The sequence below is a fragment of the Crassostrea angulata genome, chromosome 1 (genome assembly GCF_025612915.1).
Source record: "Crassostrea angulata isolate pt1a10 chromosome 1, ASM2561291v2, whole genome shotgun sequence".
Lineage (NCBI taxonomy): Eukaryota > Metazoa > Mollusca > Bivalvia > Ostreida > Ostreidae > Magallana > Magallana angulata.
In genome coordinates, this window is record NC_069111.1 from 51,731,286 (window position 1) to 51,749,940 (window position 18,655).

An 18,655-nucleotide genomic window follows, 5' to 3' on the forward strand; every position below is an offset into this window, starting at 1 on the left:
TATATAAAACCCCTCAAAAGGAATTTTTTACCCGGGGGGTAAAGGTGTTTTAATTAAAAAACTTTTCCGTTATTTTTTATTATGAAATGAGCTATTTTAACCCAAAATACAAAGTTATCTCTCTTTGTTTGACCAAATCATCTATATGTAATGAAAATTTACATTATTATAAAAAAATAACTTAAATTTGACAATTTTCAAAAAATGACTTTTAGTCAGACAATGCTATCGTTCGCAGTCCTTCACTGGATTACTGTTATATAATGAATACTTTAGTTTAAAGAAACAGCCAAATCGTCTCCTGTGAGACTTTGAGCCTGACATCATCTTGGTTATTTCGTGCAGTCCGCGTTTTTGTGTTTTAGGTCGCTGTAGGTTTTGACCTATCAATAAACAGAGCGTGCCAATTTCAGTCCTGTCAGTTTCTTGTCAGTTTCAGCGGTGTCTTCCCACTTAGCTAAATTTTAAAATGAATATTTTATGGGTGACTGATTTTTGGGTATGGTGCGCAGGTAAGGGTGTCAAAGAACAAAGGAAATTAATTACAGGTGAATTACTATATGAATGAATCACCAAAGAAAGCATTTTATTGTCAATAAAACTGTTAGCTGCAGGTCTGTAGCTCCCGGTCTGAAAAAATTCGGATGGACGACCTGGGAGGTACAGTGCCTCCCATAATAAAAATCTGCAATTTACGGCGCACAAAAAGTGCGCTAGCTTTGGACTGATTAACCTTATTTCCAAACACATTCTGTACAAATATTTGATTCCAAAAAATTCCTCGGACATTTCACTACAGATATTGTCACTTCACTTGCCTCTGATATACTTTTAAACACCATCACCAGTCCCGTAAAGTGAAGTGGAGCAGTTTGTTTACACGTGAAAATGGCGACTCTCGATCTCGACGTAAATTAATATACTTCGTTTTCCGAGGTCGGTTAGCATGTTTAATAAAAAGTCTGAGGCAAGTAAAGTGATGATATCAGTGGTAAATTTCCTAAAAAAATAAATGGTACTAACTGTTTTCACAGAATTTGTGTGCAAATAAGGTTAATAAGTCCAAATATAGCGCAATTTTTTGTGCGCCGTAAATTGCAGATTTTTACTATGGGAGGCACTGTAGCTCCCAGGTCGTCCATCCGAATTTTTTCAGACCGGTAGCTACAGACCTGCAGCTATAAAACTGTGAGACATGTAGTTTTTTTTGTCCGTTTTACTGGTAGATGTACCGACGAAGTTTAATGGCGACAAAGTCTATTGAAACAGTTCAACGACTGGAGTACTACAGACAACTACATTAAAACAAGTTACGTAAGTAATGTACGATATTATTACTGACTACACACTTTCCTCGTTTATTCAATACACACCAAACCACTTTAACGAACCCGAACATCAAAAAATTGAATATAAAAAATTAATTTTCTCGAAAATATGTCAACCAGACCCTACAAAAGTGTAAACTTGATCTGTTGTTTGACATTTTTAAGCTGTTCAGAAAATTTCATATTGTTCCTCAAACGCATAAAGAAAAAAAAAGTGTGGAAAACTGAAGTGGGACAGACAGAAGGACGGACGGACAGACGGATGGACGGGCGGGCCGACGGACTGACGGACGCAGAGGAAAGCTATAGTCCCTCCGGTGAAATTAATTTTCATTTGTTCTCTATAATTTTCAATTTGTATTCTATAATTTTCAATTATAATTAAAGAATACAAATGGAAAATTATACAATACAAATGGAAAATTGTAGAATACAAATGAAAATTATATAATGCAAATGAAAAAAATATACAATGCAAATAGAAAATTATACAATACAAATGGAAAAGATCGAATATTGCAACGTTTGACATGCCATAAGAAGTATATTCCATATACGAATTTTTTTTATCACAATTTTAAAAACATTTATCTTCACTTTTTTAAAGATATAACCTTCCTGCAAATTGCAAATTTGGTCTCAATCGTGTTATAACTAAATCTGTCAACAATTATTTGCGACTCGGGGGAAAAATACAAATGCTTGGAATAACTCCGCCTAGGATTAATGTAAGTAAATTGTTAGGAAAGTAGGCATCCTCATTTAGTAAAAAGTTAAATTTTGATATGTACTCAACACTCCGTTTCATGTACGGCTAATTTACCTTTATAACATTAGAGTCTTCGATTTATCCACCATGAACTTACACATAATACTCAAGTAATGATAAGGAGAGGCTATACAATTTACAAAGAAATCAGGGTGCATAAATTTTATAACTATCTGTCAAAGACTCAACCAATTTTAAGAGATTGCATTTTTTATTTGCCGTGAGTGATGCAATGCAATGCTGACTCGATGTGAGATTATTGATTATATAATGGCATTTTTGATGTGCGTACAGATTCAAATTAAATTTTGAATAAAAGTTCATAAAATGTTGATAACATACGTTTGCCTCTTGTGGTAATTTCAAATAAGTTTTCTAATATAAGGTTTCCAAAGTACAACAGATATATATATATATATAGTGCCCATGCTCCTGGATTATCAATTCAAAGATGGTAGACTTTGGTCAACATTTCAATCATTCGTACAAAATGTTAAATTGACAAGTGAAATCTTTCGAAATCTTCTTGATAGGTAAACATTTTACACTTTCTGCTTTGATTATAATGGAGTAGAAATCTTAGTAAAGTCGAAGGCTTGTCTATGATCAAGGGTTCTGATCTTGATATTGCCAAAGCGGAAGAACGATAATCTGTCCTAAGTTGAAAGCCAATCCCCAGTTTAGATGTTAGAGTTAACGTTTCAATTAAACATGCAATGCCCTAGAAAAGTGCTTTTCCGATAGTTTGAAACCAAATTTCAACCGTATTACTTGACCGATAAATTTACATTTTGTGGTATCCTACTTTCTAATTTGTGACAAGTAAGACATATACCAGAATCGATTTTGTATCTTCAAGTTCACATCAGGTATACATTAACCGTTGAGTTTGAAAATCCGGCGCTAAGAAGATATGGTACTGTATGTCTCCTCCATCCATGTAATGCCCCCCCCCCCCTCTTCTAAAAAAAGTGTGAAGTTATTATATCTGAACAAAAAGTGATATTCTTAATGCTTATATAATGATAAGAATTCAGCATAGACCGGGTATGTAAAAAGTAAATATACCGCGGGGGTGGGGGGGGGGGTGGGAATGGGGGTGGGGATGTAGTATTGAAGAGCTAAGAAAAAGAGTTGGAAAACATAATTTTCACATAATGAAAGAAGTTTGATACACCATTTTCAGCGACTGCAAGATGTTGTAAAAATATGTTTCAATAGTTGAAGGGAGTTTGATTTAACAACTGCTGTAGATAGTTGATTAGAACATATTACAACTGTTATATAGAATTGGGCAGAATAGGTTTGAACGAAAAAAAAAGATGAAACAGAACTTTTTCAAAGTTTTTTTTGAGTTGAACAGTACATTTTCATATTTTGTAAGGAGTTGGATTGAATATGTTTACTAGTTGTGAGGATTTAGATATAGAATTTGTTTCAACGGTTGATGTATTCAATTTGCATCGAAAATCTACCATTTGGATGTCGAACATCATCTTGATTTACTATGTAATAAAATCATACATATTCATCCTAATCATTTTTCTTTGTATCTATTTTCCAATCAGCTGAGTGAACTGTAATCTATGCTTTGGTTGTTGGTTGTTGTTCTTCCATCAGTTTTCTGACGGATCGTTCGATAAGTAAACAACCCTCTCATTTGTTTCTGCCCTGGATCATCGCAACTACCAGAGGCATTTCAATCAAACCTATATTTTTAGCAACTGTAGATTAGCGACCGCTCGGGGGTCAGTGCCTCAGGAACCACACGGAGTCCCGGATTACTCTCAGAGATACAGGTAGGAGTGATGTAAAGCATTTTTTGATAATCTTCAGGTAGACTTAAAATTGGTCCCCCACCCTGAAGTTCCCAATCAATAAATCGATAAATCACATTTGCACGTGGGTAATGATAACTTCACGAAAGTGACGACTGAAGAATTTCGTGTTGATTTCACAGAGCTGGGGGAATAACAAAGAAAAAAAATCACCCTGGAGTAGAGGAGAGCGAACGACGGGGAGATTCATGTTCATGATAGACGGGCCATTAGATAGACAATGGTGAGTAGGATGTAATTAGAGATTACGTTGATTCAAAGAACAAACCAAGATTAAAATTGGTGTGTTCCGAATTGTTTGCATCATTCAAAAGAAAAGCTCTTTGTCTAAGAAAGGTTAATTCATAATGTATGTAATTATGTGAGATTCAGAATTCTATAAAAGCAGTTCTATTTGTTTTATTTCATTTAAAATTACTGATAGATTTTCTGCATGTTCATTGCTACGCATTATTCACAACTATGCATCAAATACTAAAACAAAACTAAATAACTGTTAAAGGGGTGATATTATTAAGAATGGCAACCCCACAGAATGAAATTATCAGAATTAAATAAGTTTCATATCTGTTAACGGAACTTGACCACATTTATTTGAATTTGAATTTTAATCTGCAGAACACGCGAAAACGACTCTGGATACTATGTTTTAATTCCATCTATTACCTGTGATATATATTTTATATTTAAACGCTTTTTTCTGTGCTTTCTAAAAACATAATGCGATTAAATATTTACTCTTGCGAAAAAAAGCAAGCAAGTAAATAAGTACATGTTGAAAATCATTATTCTGTCATGAGTATTTCAGTTAAGGTACATTAATTTATTAAAAAATAATTTTAATATTAACTACGGACCAAACGAAACTTTTTGTCACTCTAAATATCATTTACATCATAAGAATAATTTCAGTAATTTTACATTGGAGGATCATGTAATATCAATGAATAAAGATAAATGAACATTGTAATACATTTATTTTAAAAGATTAAGTCTTGTCTGGATTTGACATATCAAAATATCTTAAGTACATTTGATAAATGTCTAATGAAAGGATTATAGTTTTCTTTTTCATAAAATTTGTATAGAAATAGTGATCGGCAAAATTAACAATCTAAAGGGAACTATATTTTGCCGGAACACTGGCATAGGAAAGAATGTCTTTATAAAATTTGATTTTCCAATCAAATATAATCTTTTTGGGGTTTTTTTTCTCAAAAATTAGGTTGATCATTCTCTGCATGAATAGATTTTTGTAAAATAAAAAAACTAAAACGGGATTTTAATTTTTTTTCTCTTATTGAATGGTCATCTTAATAACTTCTTTGTCAATTTATCTATTTAAGAAATATTTGAATATTTCAATACTGGAAGCATAGAAAAATAATCAAAATAGAAAATAGAGAAAATAGGAACGTATCAGTATCAACTTTATTTCAAATATTTAATTCAATTCAGTAATTAAAGTATGACCTGATATACATTATGTGGCTTTATTCAACCTTTAATTGTTGCATATTTCTAAACTTAGTACTTATAATAGGTGCGAGTGCAGCATTAGTAACTACAACTATTCTTACATTCTTGAATTTGACGGAAAAGATAATGACCTTGGCTTGACATTGCTGCAAAAATTATACCATTACTTGGTGTTGTTGTCTGTATGACAGGTGATCTGAATATTAGAAGTATAGCACGTTTGTCGCTTGACGTTTTCTCAGGGCACTCCGGCTTCCTCCGACATCAATGACCCCCTCGCGCTAACATCCGTGCCAACGAAAGATATTAATATAAGTTGTAGAACTTGTTAATCATTCGTTGTAAAAATTAATAAAGTTCAGAAGCATAAGACGACTCCTTTTAGAATATGATTTATAAATAGAGATGTTATTTATTACCGCAATAATTAATTACTAAGAAAATTAAAATTACTGTCTACTACTAATACTGTATGTTCAGAGCTAATTACACTACTGTATTAAAATTTTTGAATGATTAGAAATATTAATTGATTGTTATAACTATAAAGTAAATACCTAACACAATATACATGTAATCTAGAAAATCATCATGCAAAATATGCGAATTTCTCAAATATTGAAAATATTGAAAATCATTATAACTAACTTAGGTAATTGTGCCTCAAATGAAAATCAGGTAAAATTTGATCTAGAAGTATGAAACCGCGCGTGAAAAAAATGCTTGAAATTCAGGCGAACGCTTTTTCACACATAACAATCTTCGAATTTATGCAAGGCATAGTTACCAATGAAATGTGTTTTTTTTAAAAATTTGATTCTCGGGAATAAAAGTAAATCAAGTTTCCCATGCCAATATTTACACAGATGCACAGATACAGATGTGGAAGATTCTTATAGGATTATTTGTAAAACCAGAATAAAGATTTTTTTTTTCAAAACGTTTCTTTTCTTTTAGATCACACGTTAAAAAAGATGAAAATCATGCAAGATTTTATTTCTGAAGATAATGCCAGTGAAGAAAAGGACTTCCTTCATTACCGACAAAAACGGGACACACGCACTCTACAAGAGCAGAAAGAACTGTCACGTGACTTGCTGATCGCTGCCATCGCCATTGGAGCCGTGCTTGTTTTGTTCTTCATTATTGTTGTGGTAGTTAGAGTGAGGAAGTACATGCAAAACAAAAAGAAAGTGAAAAAGCAACCACGTGGACACGGACAAAAGGAAAAGTTACAACACACTCGGAACAACCGCCATTCTATCAAACATGGCCGCGAGGAGAAGGCGTTACGCAGCCATAGGTCACAGAGGTCAAAGATGGAACCTATAGCAGAGTCCGAAGCTTGATGACTGACGAATGTGATATACTGATGGCAGTTACTAATGATTCTAGTGAACGATTGTCCGAGTGAATGAAAAGAACCCCGACCCAAATGAAAGGTTATCATCAAATACAATTTATCTGATTTTGTACAATTATACTCCTGGAAAAATGTCATTCTTTCATTGATCATTTTGCTTTGTTAAATGAATTTATCTAGCAATATAATCGAAAGACAAACTTCTATGCAGAACAACAGGGCAACTCATTCACTGATATGGAAGGCGTGATTAATGATTTCCAAAACCAATTTCTAGATGCATGAACTTGTCGAAATTGCAATCCTATGCAAACAAATCTGAAGTTTCTGTAATAAAATAGGACAAAGGATTATCTTACCAATGTGTTTGCATCTACAAGACTTCCCACTGACAATTAATGGTTTTGCATTGATCTGACTGTATTTGCGTTATTTTAGATTCTTTTGAGGTGAGGTTAAGCAAGAGATAACTCGTTAATCTTTATCATAAGCTTTGATAATAGCCTCGAAACCTGTGTACTTAAAAGATATGCATGTGCCAAAAAAGTAAATTAAATTAAAGACATTTATAACAATCTCCAATGTATTTATTCATATCATTATAAGTTATAAACATGTATAAATGAAAATGAACGAGTTTCAATAAAGTGATAAAACTTCAAATAACAAAATGTGTCCATGTATATAAACTATAATGTAAATATGACAAAAGTCCAATATGTAATAAAGCACATTCCCCATTACAGAAATAATACTCTAATTTTATTGCATCTTACGACACTCTGGTTTTATTTCACTTTCTTTATGACACGCACTCTCTGATGATGACGTCACACTTCCGCCGCATTCAACCCTCACTTCCTCCTCGTCTCCGTGCGCCAAGAATCTAGGCCCAAATATCCCCATACACGTGGCGCCGACCGGGGCGCAGATAACGATTGCCAGGACGGCGATGGTGAGGACGTCTGTACCCATGCGTATGTCGTCCTGGTTATCTCCCTCTAACGCTTTGTCAAGGGCGAGTCCACCAATGGCGGCCTATAGCGAATGTAACGATAGCAAATTAATAAGTAGTTACGGAAATGTAACGGTAACAAATATATATCGATCAATAGAATGTAATTATAACGAATAGGTAATAAAGTAATGTAACAATAATAAAATGATATGGATTTGGAGAATGTAACAAAGGGAATTATAGATTGTAAACTCTATGAAAATCCCGGTGGGAAAATCTTTACCACCTACAGTTTGCAGAATCCTACCAGAGTCTAGGTAAACTCTTTTTATGTTGTATTTTATCGGGCGAAGAATTTTAAAATTAGATACTCAGTTCTATCTTTAATTAACCATCAAACTAATGTATATTTTCACCACATGGAGGTAATGGAATAAAAACAAATATAATTTTTTTTTAAGATAATGTCAAATGTATTGTTTTACATGTATATTTTTTATTTTTAAACTCTCAAAAACTGTTGAAACATTCATCCGTTATAGTAAATCAATATAAGCTTGAAGTCTTTTCAACAGAAAGAAAGACCTAAAACTCATCAATATATGGAAATTCCAGCAGCTTTTTCTCCAGTTTGATATAGATGAAATATAGTTTACATGTATAATATAGACTATATAATACCTGTACGGTAGCCTTTGAAAGCCAAGTAAGTGTGATGAAAATTCTCTCCTTCAGATTGAATCCGGTTCCTATGGTAACGCTGAAAGACACCGCACTGCGCACACACAGACCAATGAATAGAGTGGCGATACCCAGCCCTAAAATATCAGTACAAGAAAATAGTCAAATGGAATGATATTTTTTTTTTTTTAGAAAAAAACCCACTCACGCGACAAAAGTATGTCATTTGTTTATTTTTTCCCGATACATGTATATTTCATTGAAAACAAGACTTATTTTTAAAAGGTTTACAGGTGATCTTTTTTTTTGACCAGAATGTTAGATTTTGAAGAAATTTATATTGATTACAGTAGATTCTTTTGCAATGTGCGAGCCGAACAACCTTACTCTGGATTGTTAATATTTAATCCCAGAAACAGATGGTTAGAAAAATATCCAAATATGATGCAAAAAGACACAACGAAATTCTGAACTAATCAATTTAAGTCTTTTGAAAATTGTTTAAGGGTTTACTTTATATCAATTATTTGAAAATGTTGGTTTTCAATGAAATAAATGGTGATAATAAAATAATTTACATGCTTTCGTCACCTGAGTGTAAGCTCAGATCTTTAATGAAATTAACAAATTTGCTGTTAGTCGGTCCATCCGTAGAAGGAACACCTTTTCAAAAGGTATATGGTCTAAATCACACATACCGGCCGTGTTTGGCTGAATATTGCTGATGTCAACTGCTGCTCCGATCAACCCAAACAGGAAATGCTGAACAATCAACCACGCGAGCGCAATGACCCCACCAAGGTCATCCTGTACCAATGATAAAACAACGCTTTTACATTCAACTAAAAAAAATTTCCTACACATTTGAAAGTTTGAATCTAGATATAAAAAAAATCTTTCCGGAATTAAGCAGATTCAACATACCGATTCTCCTGGTTGTCTTTGTAGGCGCCATTTGTAGGCGGCGACAGTGGCGGTAGTGAGACAGCCCAGCGGCCCCGCTCCGGACAGACTGACCGCCGAACTTCCGAATATAGCGATCAGTCCACATCCGAACAGGAGCATACCGCGGTAGAATAGGGAATTACTCTGCGGAGAGAAGTAGAAGTATTAGTCCGTCGTCTAGAACTATATATCAACTTGAAAAAATTTTTTTAGCTTATTTTTTTCCAGATACAATATGTACAAATTCGGTCCATCTTTAAAATAATTCGGCTCTATGCCGAAAACCAATATGATACAAGTCATGTAGGACTGTACTTACCGAGTCTTTCCCAGGTAGATACCATAACATGATACCCGCGACAAATCCATAAACAATTCCAAGCAACGCTCCTAATGGCCCTTTTATGATGGTCACAGCCATATCACCTTAACGGAGTAAAATAACATTTGATTAAGTAGCCCAATCCTTTGCATAGTTTAAGTTTAATCATATTAATGAAATATAATAATTTGATCAACATCTATTTGTGTATTGTTATACCCTGGAAGATATATACACGTAACGGACCGTTGGGTTTTAAAAAAACTAACCTTCGGAAAAAATGATGCCCACAAAAACAGCAAACCCGGTAACAGAAAGAACATTGTCGAGTCCCCCGGCAGCCAGGCACATGGTGGGAATACCTTTAGCGACGCCAAAACGGCGGTCCTGGAGACTTACGAGGGAGGGTACTGTAACAGCAGGGGAAAGTGCTCCCAAGATGCATCTACATGTAAACACAAATAGTTGCATTCATTCGATAGGAGTTTTGTACATGTAGTAAACTTTTAATCATAAATCATATGGAGGAAGTCTGATAAAAAATTATTCCAAGTGTTTTGATAATTTGTATTTGCAAAATAATTATGATTTTACCCCAGCATCAAACTCCATGTCCAAGGAAATCCAAGCAGAAAATGGGAAACAATTCCCACTGTAATGGCCTCACAGAGACAAGGCGTGAACGCAAGGCGTAATACGGCAAAGGACAACTTCCGTAGTTTCACTATATCCAAACCGAGGCCAGCGCGGAGTAATATCACAGTCAAAGCAAGTTTTCTAAATATTTAAACAATATCAATGTAATTTTAGATGTCATTTAACTGTGAGGATTTCAAAATGAAATGATAATTTTTTTTTATTAATCTGACAGATTTTTCCCCAACATGAACCAACATGAATTTTTAAAAATAAAAAAAAAACTAACGTTACAATATTTCTTGAAATGATTTTTTGCCCCCCCCCCCCCCAAAAGGAGTTCTTATTGCATTGGTACCTTAAGGGAAATCGCTATCCGGGACAATTAAGCCGTCAAGAGGAATTTTTGAAAAGCTTTATTTTACTTTAAAGTCTGAGAATGCCTTTAAGAATGTGCCAATATTAAGTTTTGGTAAATCTTTAAAATGTTAAAAAATTTAGCCTTTAACAATCACTGAATGTACATGTAAGTTCTGTTTACCTGAGATGCCCTGACCACTTTGCGTCGATACTTTCGCCAACAATCTTTATTCCTGGTACGTTTCTTAGAAGGACACCCACTATCAACATGCCTGAAGTTATATCAAAATATGTAAATAATTACTCTTAATACAATAGTGAATATGTAAAACTGTCATATTTTGTGGGGTTTTTTTTGTTGGAACGTAAGGCCAAAAAAAAAAAAATTATTCCTGTTTCCTGTCACTTGACCAAAAAAATTAGGGTAGGTAGGTAGGAAAAAATTTTTATTTTTAAAAAATATTTTATTTTTAAAAACTTGGAGCATGTGTGTAATAATGTGAGAGATGTATATTCCCAGTGTTCAGTATGTAAATAGATGATTTAAAATTTCCAAAGGTCTTTGTATTGTTGATGCATGTAATGTATAGAAAACAACAGGCAAAGAAAAAAAATAGATTAATTTTTTGATTAAAAATAAAATCTAATTTTATTTGCAAAATTTAATCTACGTGTATTGAATGTATTTATCCTTTTCTGGATAATTATTTTTGTATTGTATTAGCTTAATGTCAATATCAACATGATTAATTAAATCACTCTCTGTACTTCCATATGCATGTATTTGGGGTATTAGTCCAACCCTTTGAACCACTTACTACCGTACGTTACGTAGAGGATCTGTTTAATTCTCAAGATAATATAGAGAGCAGTTTTATGATAATTTTAACATTTATTGCAGTTATTAACCAATAACAGGTTATTGACTAACTGTAATATCAGGATTTAAAGTAATAAACATTGTTTTTGTAATTTCCAATATACAGTATGTTGTTGCATCACCCGTATTTATAACCCCTGAAAGTAAGATAGTCGCAAGTTATTCACCACAAGGTATATTTATGCAGTAAAAATGTCTGTAGATTAATTTTCTATCATTCTTTCGCCAGTGAGGTTAATTTACACGATTATGAACTCAGAAGACTTGGTCATCTTCACTACTCTTTCTGAGGAAATTCTGGCGAAGTTACCGATCACCACCATGATCACAAAAAAACTTTTAGGGTCGGAGGGTAAAAGATAGGGTCGGTCGGGCGACAGGAAACAGGAATAATTTTTTTTTGGCCTAACAAGAATGCATGTTTGCATCCAAAGATATAGAGCCTAGCACTGTGTTTACCTAACAATGGAGGAAGCTTGGCCAGAGAAATCAGACGTCCCCCAATAACACACAGAACGAAAAGAACAAGCAGGGAAAAGAAATTCCCACCAGGCATTGCTTCACTTCCGGTTATCGCAGCAAGGATACCCCAGATTTGTAGACAGATAATGGTGATTTGCAAAATGAACCCAACAATGCCGTGTGGAGGAAGCAGAAACATGTCCTTGATTTTGTCACACACTGTAGGGTTTTCTGGTAAGGGATTGGCCTTTCTCAGACACGGCCGCACTGTCTGTTTGAGGGCCGCCATTTTAGAGTTTTTTGTCTTTGACACTGTTGGTTTTTCCTTTACTTGACCTTTGTCCTTGTTTTGAGCTTCTGTGTCCTTGACCTTAATTGTGTCCTCCGTTGTGTCGTGAACTCCGTTCTCTACTTTAACATCGTGTAATTCGACGTCTGTGAAACTATCCTCTACTTCCGAATATTCTACAAGGAAGGAACATTTAAAACTACACATTATTCACATTTCTATCTCAATTCCTTGAGCTACTAATATAAATGAAATTACATCATATTCAAGTTAATTACATGTATTATGTAATCACTTTGTGATATTTCATATTTATCGGCAATCGACCATAAAATTCAATGCATTAAAAATTCTTATTTTCAAATACGCATACACCAATTGCGCTACGCTGTAAACGATCATAATACTGACGGGAAATACCGTATATAAATGGAGTTTCAGTCAATGTTATTGTTAGTTTTGAAAGAAAATATGTCACAATATGGAAACGTCCCTTTATAAGTTCTTAATACATGTATTTTTCATATCTTTTTCGGTGTTTAGATAACAATGATTTTAAGGCTGCTATTTTAAGTTAACGTATTTATAGCCAGGCTAAGCCTAAGGTTACTCTGATTTACTTCGTGTGGACTCGGTTGGGGGCAGTGTCCTATGACACCCCCCCCCCCCCCTTCCTCTGGTACACTAAATCTGATTCCCGAAATAAAAAATCTATTTTATCTTATTATACCGCAATTGTTTACTTTTTGTCAAGGAAAGTCCTCTCTTGTATAAATGCTTTATAAAGTGTAGCTTATATCTACTTAAACTTTAAGGTTGCTAACATAACTTTTTACAAAATGCTCAAATAGATTTTTTATTTAAAATTTCGAATAAAAATTAAAAAAACAAAGCACTTGTTAATTATTCTTATCTACGTATTAGGAGAGTTAATATGTTCAGAACTTTTTCCGTTTTATATTACCAGTAAAACACGTGCAGGCCCGCGGCTTACACGTCCTAAGATGTCATGCTCACCTAATTAATGTCAAAACATGCTTTGTAGTCGTAATTAATTCTCTGAATGAATTAATTCATTTCCACAAAGTTTACACGGAAAGTTTTCATTATGATGATAATTATGATGTTAATGATTCATGTTTTTTAAATAAAAGTACAACAATACAGCACATTGACAGCGAGGTTTACACTACAGTAAATCTCCAATTATTTACTTTCTGCTAACAGTATTGCAGATGCATGGCATAAACGAATAATAAATCACTTCATTTGCCATCTACATCATATGTTTTCCTTTCAATAAAGTTTTCCATTCAGTTTCTGTTCCCTATGTGAGCGATGTGAAGCTTTAAAGTAGAATGAGTGTACATATATCTTTTAAGAACAAATCGCGTAAAGTGTATATATGCAATACATTTTGATATTTGAAAAAAGATCTGGTAAATCGTAAATAAACAAAATCGGTGCGAGAACTTGAAGTATCATATAAGAGTGACTTTGCAGTTGCATTAATTTAAATTTATCAACAAAGGTTTAGTTAAATATCAAACAATGACTTTTGGTATGTCAAGGTAAAACTTCGCTCGGTTAAATGCTTCTGTATAAGATAGAAATGTCAATATTAATAAAGATGTTTCTGTGACGTACATAGGTCGTAATTCTGTCCAAAAACTGACAGACGTGGTCAGTCAAAACAAAGAACGATTGTTTATCTTCAGGTAAAACAGTGACTGGACAGGCAGAGCATCATACCTGGACACTATAGCGACCTTTTACAGCATATTAACGCTTTGTGCATTGTTCTCACCTTGGGTCGTAATTTTTAGTAGAAATTGTGCTATTTTGCAACAACACGTTTTCAAGGTTCAGTTAAAGAATATTCAACAAAAAAACCCCCCAACACATACACGAGTCGCTGTCTTGCCGTGCTGATTTTTTCTGACAACTTACAAATCTTTCCTTTTTTTGTAACACGTTTTTCGTTTTTCCGTACGTTTTACAATTCATTAGGGATCCATAGCTTGGTGTCATTAAGATTTCTTGGTCTGTAATGGCCATAGGGGCCCTACCTGTTAAGGAAACTAGGACCTACAACTAACACATCAGCTCTCGCTTGCTTTCATCTGACAGAAGTTTTTACAACCTTTTACCACGCAAATAAAAAAAGTTGTAGGTGATGTTTAGTTTTAATGAAAATTCTAAAAAGTACAAGAAATAAATCTTACCAGGAGGGGGGTCATTTGAAGTCATCGTGTCCAACTGACCTTACGTCCGTCTTATATTGAAAGAGTACTACAAAGTACATGAATATCACTTTTACATGAAAAACAATCTGGCATATTAAATTCATTAAATCAAAAGAATCATTCTGTAAATACATATTAAGCATTCTATTACGAGAAATAATAAGTGTTTCAAATTAAACCAGCAATATCTAAGACTTATATACTTCACATAAATTTATTACAATATGATAATTAACGATTAAATAACCATCTTACCTTTCAAAAGAAAAACTATTCCTAGATTGCAAATACACACAATTGACGTCAAAATCTGACAGACTTGCCAGTGAACATGAAATAACGATATATCAGGCACACATTACTACTACTTGTTGTAGTGAAGTCTTATGACGTCCGAAATCGGCGTGCGCATGCCCATTACAACCCATTGCGTGCGGCGTGATTTTAAGAAAAGTTCATATTTTGATACAATATGAGCTTATTTTCCTTAAAAATAGATTTTTGCAGAAACCTTTAACGTGTTTTAAGAAAAATCGGATAATTCGGAATGTAACTAAGTCCTTCGTGATACATAAGACTATATTAAATGAGCTTACATATTTCTAAGCTGTAGAACAGGTATCAAAATATGAAAATAGTACTTTAAAATTCGTCGTCTTGGAAATATTTGTTATTCAATTATACAATGTACTTGTGGACTGACTTCATGTTTATTGGACAATTAATAATGTTGAAGCCAGTTAGATATGAAAACCTCAGTAAAATATACGTATAAATAGTAAATGATGCCAAAATAATTTTTTTTATATATTAATAATTTAAATAACTCTCATTAGATGGTTTGAATAATGCCGAAGCCATGTGACTAACATCTTTAAACATTTGAGTTAGGTAATCGTTTCTACAAAATGGTAGAGTATGGAGATTTTGTTCAACAAAACTAAAATAAGTAGAGGTTTAAAATTGTCATGACTGTAATAGTTAAAACACAAATAAAGAGTACATTTGTTAAACAATCTTGCCATAGGTTATACAAAACAAGTAATCATATATTTACTTATGACTTAAAAATGTTTTTTAAATTGGAATCCCCCCCCCCCCCGATAATAATCTTTGGTAAACTGGAGACATACCCCGGTATGTTATATCATAATGAATGTGTGTATATTTACATTAATAAAAAAACCCGTCACATATAAAAATTCTCGTGAAAAGCTTAATCTTATGTAAATATGTAAATATCCTCTAAATATTTGATATAAACTTTATTTCTCTGCTGCCAAAATGGAAAAAGTCATGACACTGTATATCGTAGGCAAATTATTACAGGCCAAGAAGCCAGTGATGAACATGACTCACTATCGCTAATTAGAATGGGTATAGCATCTGAAGCGGTTAAGCCATCGTGTTTTGGTATTTGTCCTGATCATCGCCAATTGCCCCAGAGGCGGCATTGATCGACGAAGTATGGTCATACGTATTCGAACCGTCTTCCTTCACAACAGCTGCCCCGTACTCACTCTCCACCACAAGACCGAACGACGAGTGGTCATAAGTATCGTCCTCTGGCTCTTCTTGGAAGCCATATTGATCGTCTGTCATGTGACTGTATACGTCATCATTTGCTGACGTTTTATTGCTGTTTGTCGCATGGAGGTGATCATAGTCTCCATCCGTAGGTTGAACAGTTGAATGATCAGCTAGGCCACTTTCGACAGGCATTTGGTTGACATAATAATCTTCTTGATCCGGATGTTCATCAGAGTTCTGGGAATTTTTTAAGTATGTTTTTTTGACGGCTATTACGTCGTTTTGGCGTTCATATGTTACATTGGTCATTGCCATGTTGTTCATCTTATGTTTAATTTTCATTTTCAGTTTTCTAATAATATAAAGAAATCATAGTAAATACCTTCAACTATTGCTTTAATTTCTTAAATATAAATTATGCATCTTATGTAAACATGATTTTTACATTTAATTACCTTTTAAAGATAACTATCACCACAGTGATAAATAAAACAGCCACCACTATCACTACAACAGTCCCGATTATTATGTCTGAAATAGAATTAAATATACTAAAATGTTCGATATTCAAAGCAGTCGTCACAGTTTCAAAATATAACTGTCATATTCATCCAACTTGTAGAATTTTGTGTTTGTAGATAGATGAATGAGAGAAATTAAAGGTACATGTAGATACATGTACATTTCTATTGATGTGTGTAATCAGAAAACGACTACAAATACATGATAAAGATTTTAAAAGCTTATCAAAATAAGGTAAAACTTATATATTTGTTGGTTTTTACCACATTCACAATACAGACCTTTTTATTCACTATAAATCACAGTACAGTTTACCATTGTTTCTTATCATTATAATAGCATGTTTTGTTCATTTAACATGTATTAATGAAAAGTAGTCCGGAGTCCGGAAAAAACCCCCGTACACTTAATAGAGTTTATTGGGCTTCATTGAAGAATTCCAATATAATATGATATTTAGAAAAAAAAAATAACACATGTCAGAGATGAGTTGTCTTTAATAAAGATAAATAACAAAAATATATAAAAATCTGATTTTTTTCTGACGAGTATCTAAAGAAAAGTTTTAAGCATAAATTAAAGCAGTATAAGACTTATCCAATTTGATGATATAGCTTTGTTTTTGCGAGTATTAATTTAACAAAATTTGCTTATCAATGAAAGTTTTGCAAATTCTGTCCCTACATTAACTACCTCTATACATGTTTGGTACAGACTCATTCGTACCATGTATAGGGGAAATAATACGTAGATAGTGCTTAAAGCTTTCCGATATCAGCATATGTAAAACTTTAATAATTTATATACTTTCCTGTATTAATAAAAATCCCTTGCATACCATCTAGATCACTTGCATAATCATTGTCATTAAGATCATATCATTTTGTAAAAATATGAAATTTATACTCCATTTTTAGCTTGCTGAACTTGTAATTGTTGCAAATAATAAACACCAAAAAAAAAAAAAAAATGAAAATGAAATTAAAACCGGTCCTTGCAATAAAAAAACATAACTTGTAATCGACACCACTTGCAATTCTTTTTTAAAATGATAAAAAATAGAACTTGTAATCGACTCTGATGACTTTATTAAATAGATATCTTAGTGATATTTACCGACACCATGATTGTTTGCTTCAGAATATTGGCACACTATTGTAATGTGACAGTATACTGTAGATTCCTTATTTTACGCGAGTACTTAATTCCGCGATTCAACGATTTACCATCAAATCGCGAGAACATAAAATCGCGAATGCCGAAATTTTATCTTACTTTCATGTTGTTAACATGTGTCCCAAAATTAAAAGCGAGATTTTAAAATTCGCGAGACGGACTTCTCGCGATTTAACGCGGATATTAATTCCTCGCGTTTAATTAAGAATTTACAGTATCTTCTAAGGACTGATAGAAGTTCTGTATGTTAATAATGTGCAGTAGAATGTTACAAAAAGATGATTTACGAGTGTGATTACCATTTTAAAACTAAGGTAATTACCCAATAAGCCTCAATATCGCAAACACCCTGGCAATTATACATACCCCTGTTACTTTTGGTTCGACCACCTAGAGGGTTAACAGGATCTGAATCTGGTTCGTGTCTTCTCGTTATACACGTGTCATTTTCTGATGACGAGATATTATTTGCTACAAAAGAATTCCAAACATAGTTAATCAAAGATTACAGAGCTCACCGAGAAGAGGCATCGACTTTATGAGACCACCTTAATCATATAAGAAAAACATAGTTTTTGATCTGTATGAAAAATTCGATATTATAGTGTGTACTAAGGTTTAACACAATACTGTATCATAGCATATAATACAAAATTGTATAATAATTATTGGTTTACTTTATGATACAATATTTATAAAAACAAATACACTACACTACAATATAATATTGTATCATATTATACTATATATTTTGTGTCATATCATTTATCAGGATACAATATGACACTCAATGCTATCAATTTGCTAGGCATCAAGATAACCAATATCACTTCCAGTATCTGAAGCTAGCTCTGTCACATCTATATAGCTA

At 33.2% G+C, this 18,655-nt stretch overlaps 2 protein-coding genes and 1 long non-coding RNA gene across 6 annotated transcripts in view; 1 reads left to right on the forward strand and 2 right to left on the reverse strand.

The window, feature by feature from the left end:
- Positions 1 to 3,753: 3,753 nt before the first annotated feature.
- LOC128186102 (uncharacterized) lies at positions 3,754 to 7,354 on the forward strand. Its single transcript, XR_008243889.1, has 3 exons — positions 3,754 to 3,896; positions 4,058 to 4,158; positions 6,372 to 7,354. It is a non-coding gene; the product is annotated as an uncharacterized LOC128186102 (long non-coding RNA).
- Positions 7,355 to 7,490: 136 nt separating this feature from the next.
- On the reverse strand, positions 7,491 to 14,951 carry LOC128186017 (sodium/hydrogen exchanger 9B2-like). Its single transcript, XM_052855749.1, has 11 exons — positions 14,812 to 14,951; positions 14,536 to 14,602; positions 12,019 to 12,486; positions 10,861 to 10,951; positions 10,278 to 10,460; positions 9,953 to 10,128; positions 9,681 to 9,787; positions 9,341 to 9,505; positions 9,115 to 9,223; positions 8,417 to 8,553; positions 7,491 to 7,815 (listed from the first exon to the last, which is right to left on the reverse strand). Exons 2-11 carry the CDS (start codon positions 14,558 to 14,560, stop codon positions 7,540 to 7,542), a joined length of 1,737 nt encoding a protein of 578 aa, XP_052711709.1. The 5' UTR covers positions 14,561 to 14,602; positions 14,812 to 14,951; the 3' UTR covers positions 7,491 to 7,539.
- A 690-nt stretch (positions 14,952 to 15,641) lies between these two features.
- The window catches only part of LOC128185900 (uncharacterized), a 39,188-nt gene continuing 36,174 nt past the window's right edge, over positions 15,642 to 18,655 (reverse strand). For 2 of the 4 annotated variants that reach the window (XM_052855629.1, XM_052855617.1), the window contains 3 exons: positions 18,151 to 18,255; positions 16,542 to 16,617; positions 15,642 to 16,438 (listed from right to left, as the gene is read on the reverse strand). In XM_052855629.1, the coding sequence (XP_052711589.1) occupies positions 15,952 to 16,438; positions 16,542 to 16,617; positions 18,151 to 18,255 (668 nt within the window). In that variant the 3' untranslated portion in view covers positions 15,642 to 15,951. The remainder of the gene's footprint in view (positions 16,439 to 16,541; positions 16,618 to 18,150; positions 18,256 to 18,655) is intronic. The other 2 variants (XM_052855609.1, XM_052855624.1) reach the window with 2 other exon arrangements.

What these genes read in the sequence shown, in the direction of transcription:
- LOC128186017 (XM_052855749.1), bottom strand. Translation starts at nt 14,560, where the DNA reads ATGACTTCAAATGACCCCCCTCCTG. An exon ending in TTCAAATGACCCCCCTCCTG is followed by an intron (nt 12,487 to 14,535) that starts GTAAGATTTATT and finishes CCTTCCTTGTAG; the next exon opens with AATATTCGGAAGTAGAGGAT. An exon ending in AAAGACAACCAGGAGAATCG is followed by an intron (nt 9,224 to 9,340) that starts GTATGTTGAATC and finishes TCATTGGTACAG; the next exon opens with GATGACCTTGGTGGGGTCAT.